Consider the following 2245-nt stretch of genomic DNA (forward strand, 5'->3'; position numbering starts at 1 on the left):
TCACCAGATAGTGTAGCCACCGTCTGAGCCTCCCAGGAAGAAGTTTCCCTTCCGTTGCGTCACCAAGACGTTGGCTCCCTGCATGACGGCCAGCTGGGCGGCGTTGGGGGGGCAGCCTGGAGGGGGGGGCTGCAAGGCAGAGAAAGGAGAGGGGCACAACTGAGGTCAGTGCCACGATGGGAGCGGGCACGAAGCCACCGTGGGCTGGCAGGAACCCTGAAACCTCCCAGCCGATGTCACCTGCCACCGAGCAGAGGCCGAGTGACAGAGCCCGGCGGCTGGTGGCGAGCACTCGCCTCCCCCCCAGGCCCACGTCCTCTCTCTGGAGCCCGCAGCCCGTACGGCCGGCCCTGGCAGTTTGCCTGCACAGAGGAGCCTGCGAGTTGGGGAACAAGATCTTCACGTGGCCACGAGCCACGGGTGGAAAGTCTGGGGGAGCAGGAACCTCCCATAGCTCCACAATAGCTTGGAAAAAGGTCAAGTCTGCACTTGGGGCCAGGAAAAGTCAGTTCGCTCAGCAGCCCCCCTTGCCTCCCCCCACACCCCCAGGCCCAAGCAGGGCCGGCACTTGCCACACAGCAGTTTTGCTGTGAGCCAGAACCACCAACCAGACTGCGTGGCTCCAGAGCCACGGGTTGGTCTGAGACAGAAAACCCTCAGCATGAAAGCAGGAGCCCACTCTTCTCCCAGATAATGGATTGGGTGAGAAGGAAGTTTTTCTCAGAAAGCAAAGGACATCTTCCCCCCTACAACTGTCTACAAACCTCTAACACTGAAGCACGCAGGGGTCTGAGGGTACATTTATACTTACAGGGATGCTGGCTGTTCCACCAGCCCCAAACCTTGCTCCAGCATCAAAGCCACCTTCAACAAGGACTGTGGAGCCCGGAGGATAAACCGGTCCCACGGGGTAATAGGCCATCGGGACCGACGAGCTGAGAGGCCCCACAGCCACAGACTGGGCCATGGGCAGGAAGACGGAAGCGCCCGGATACGCTGCAGACATCGTAGGTACGGTGGCAGCTCCCAGAGGCACGAAGCTGGGACGGTAAAGCTGGGAGAAAAAAGCCGTGCAAGCAAGTTTAGAGATTTGTTATTCCCCACAGCCTGTTGTTTATCCCAGAATCATTCAGGTTGGAAAAGCCCCTCGGGATCATCGAGTCCAACCCTCAGCCTGACTCTACAAAGTTCTCCTCTACCCCACATCCCCCACAGCTCATCCCAACGGCCCTGAAACCCCCCCAGGGATGGGGACTCCCCCCTCCTGCCCAGCCTGACCCTCCCCTGGGGCAGTTTCCAGCCGTTCCCTCTTGTCCTGTCCCTGATCCCCTGGGAGCAGAGCCCAGCCCCAGCCTCTCCACAGCTGCAGAGAGGGATGAGGGCTCCCCTCAGCCTCCTCCTCCTCACACTGAACACCCCCAGCTCCTTCCCTGGCTCCTCACAGGATTTATTCTCCAGCTCTTCCCCAGCCTCGTTGCCCTCCTCTGCCCTCGCTCCAGCCCCTCCAGATCTCTCTGGGATTGAGGTGCCCAAACCTGGACCCGACCCTCCAGATGTGGCTTCACCAGTGCAGAGCACCGGGGGACTGTCACCTCCCTGCTCCTGCTGGCCACACTAGTGCTGACACAAGCCAGGATGCCGTTGGCTTTCTTGGCCCCCGGGCACACTGCTGGCTCCTGTTCAGCCGCTGTTCAGCCTTGCTGTCAAAGCCTGAGCCCCCACGTAGAGTTTTAACCCCCTGCTCACACAAGGCCACCCCCTTCCCTGAACATTTACTTTGGGGTATGGCAAAAAGACATTTTTCCCACTGCTGGAGACAGTTTTCCCCCCGTGCCTGAAAAGAATCCAACTAACAGATCATCACAGATGTGTTTTACAGGTGAGCTACATTTGTCATCTTAACTCAAGGGAAGCTTTGACCTTTTGTTACTTGGAGCGGATGATTCAGATCTCATAAAAGAGAACCTGGGGACCGACCGCTGCCCGGTGATGTGAGCAGCAAACGAGTCCTCCAGGCAAAAAAAAAAAAAAAATAATTGCAGCTATAAAGTTATTCAGAGATTTCGAGCAGGGAGGGGTCCCAGAAGAAAATGAAGGTTTGGGAGAAGCGTCCCACCTACCTCGGAATAAGCAGGAGGTGCATCGGTGTAGGGCGGCGGCTGCGGGAGGGGCACAGTCTGTGGGTACACGGGGGGGTTGGCGGGGGCCTGCACGGGGTAGGACGGCGGGGTGGGGTATTGGCCTG

General features: G+C 58.8%; 1 protein-coding gene across 1 annotated transcript in view; it reads right to left on the reverse strand.

Moving 5' to 3' along the window:
* DAZAP2 (DAZ associated protein 2) overlaps positions 1–2245 on the reverse strand; it is a 3848-nt gene that overhangs the window by 550 nt on the left and 1053 nt on the right. Inside the window, exons 2-4 of the mRNA XM_026867625.1 lie at positions 2121–2242; positions 812–1054; positions 1–129 (exon numbers count right to left, since the gene is read on the reverse strand). Of these exons, the coding sequence (XP_026723426.1) occupies positions 1–129; positions 812–1054; positions 2121–2242 (494 nt within the window). The remainder of the gene's footprint in view (positions 130–811; positions 1055–2120; positions 2243–2245) is intronic.

Source organism: Athene cunicularia, unplaced genomic scaffold (genome assembly GCF_003259725.1).
Source record: "Athene cunicularia isolate RWA unplaced genomic scaffold, athCun1 chrLGE22_part1, whole genome shotgun sequence".
Classification (NCBI taxonomy): Eukaryota; Metazoa; Chordata; class Aves; order Strigiformes; family Strigidae; genus Athene; species Athene cunicularia.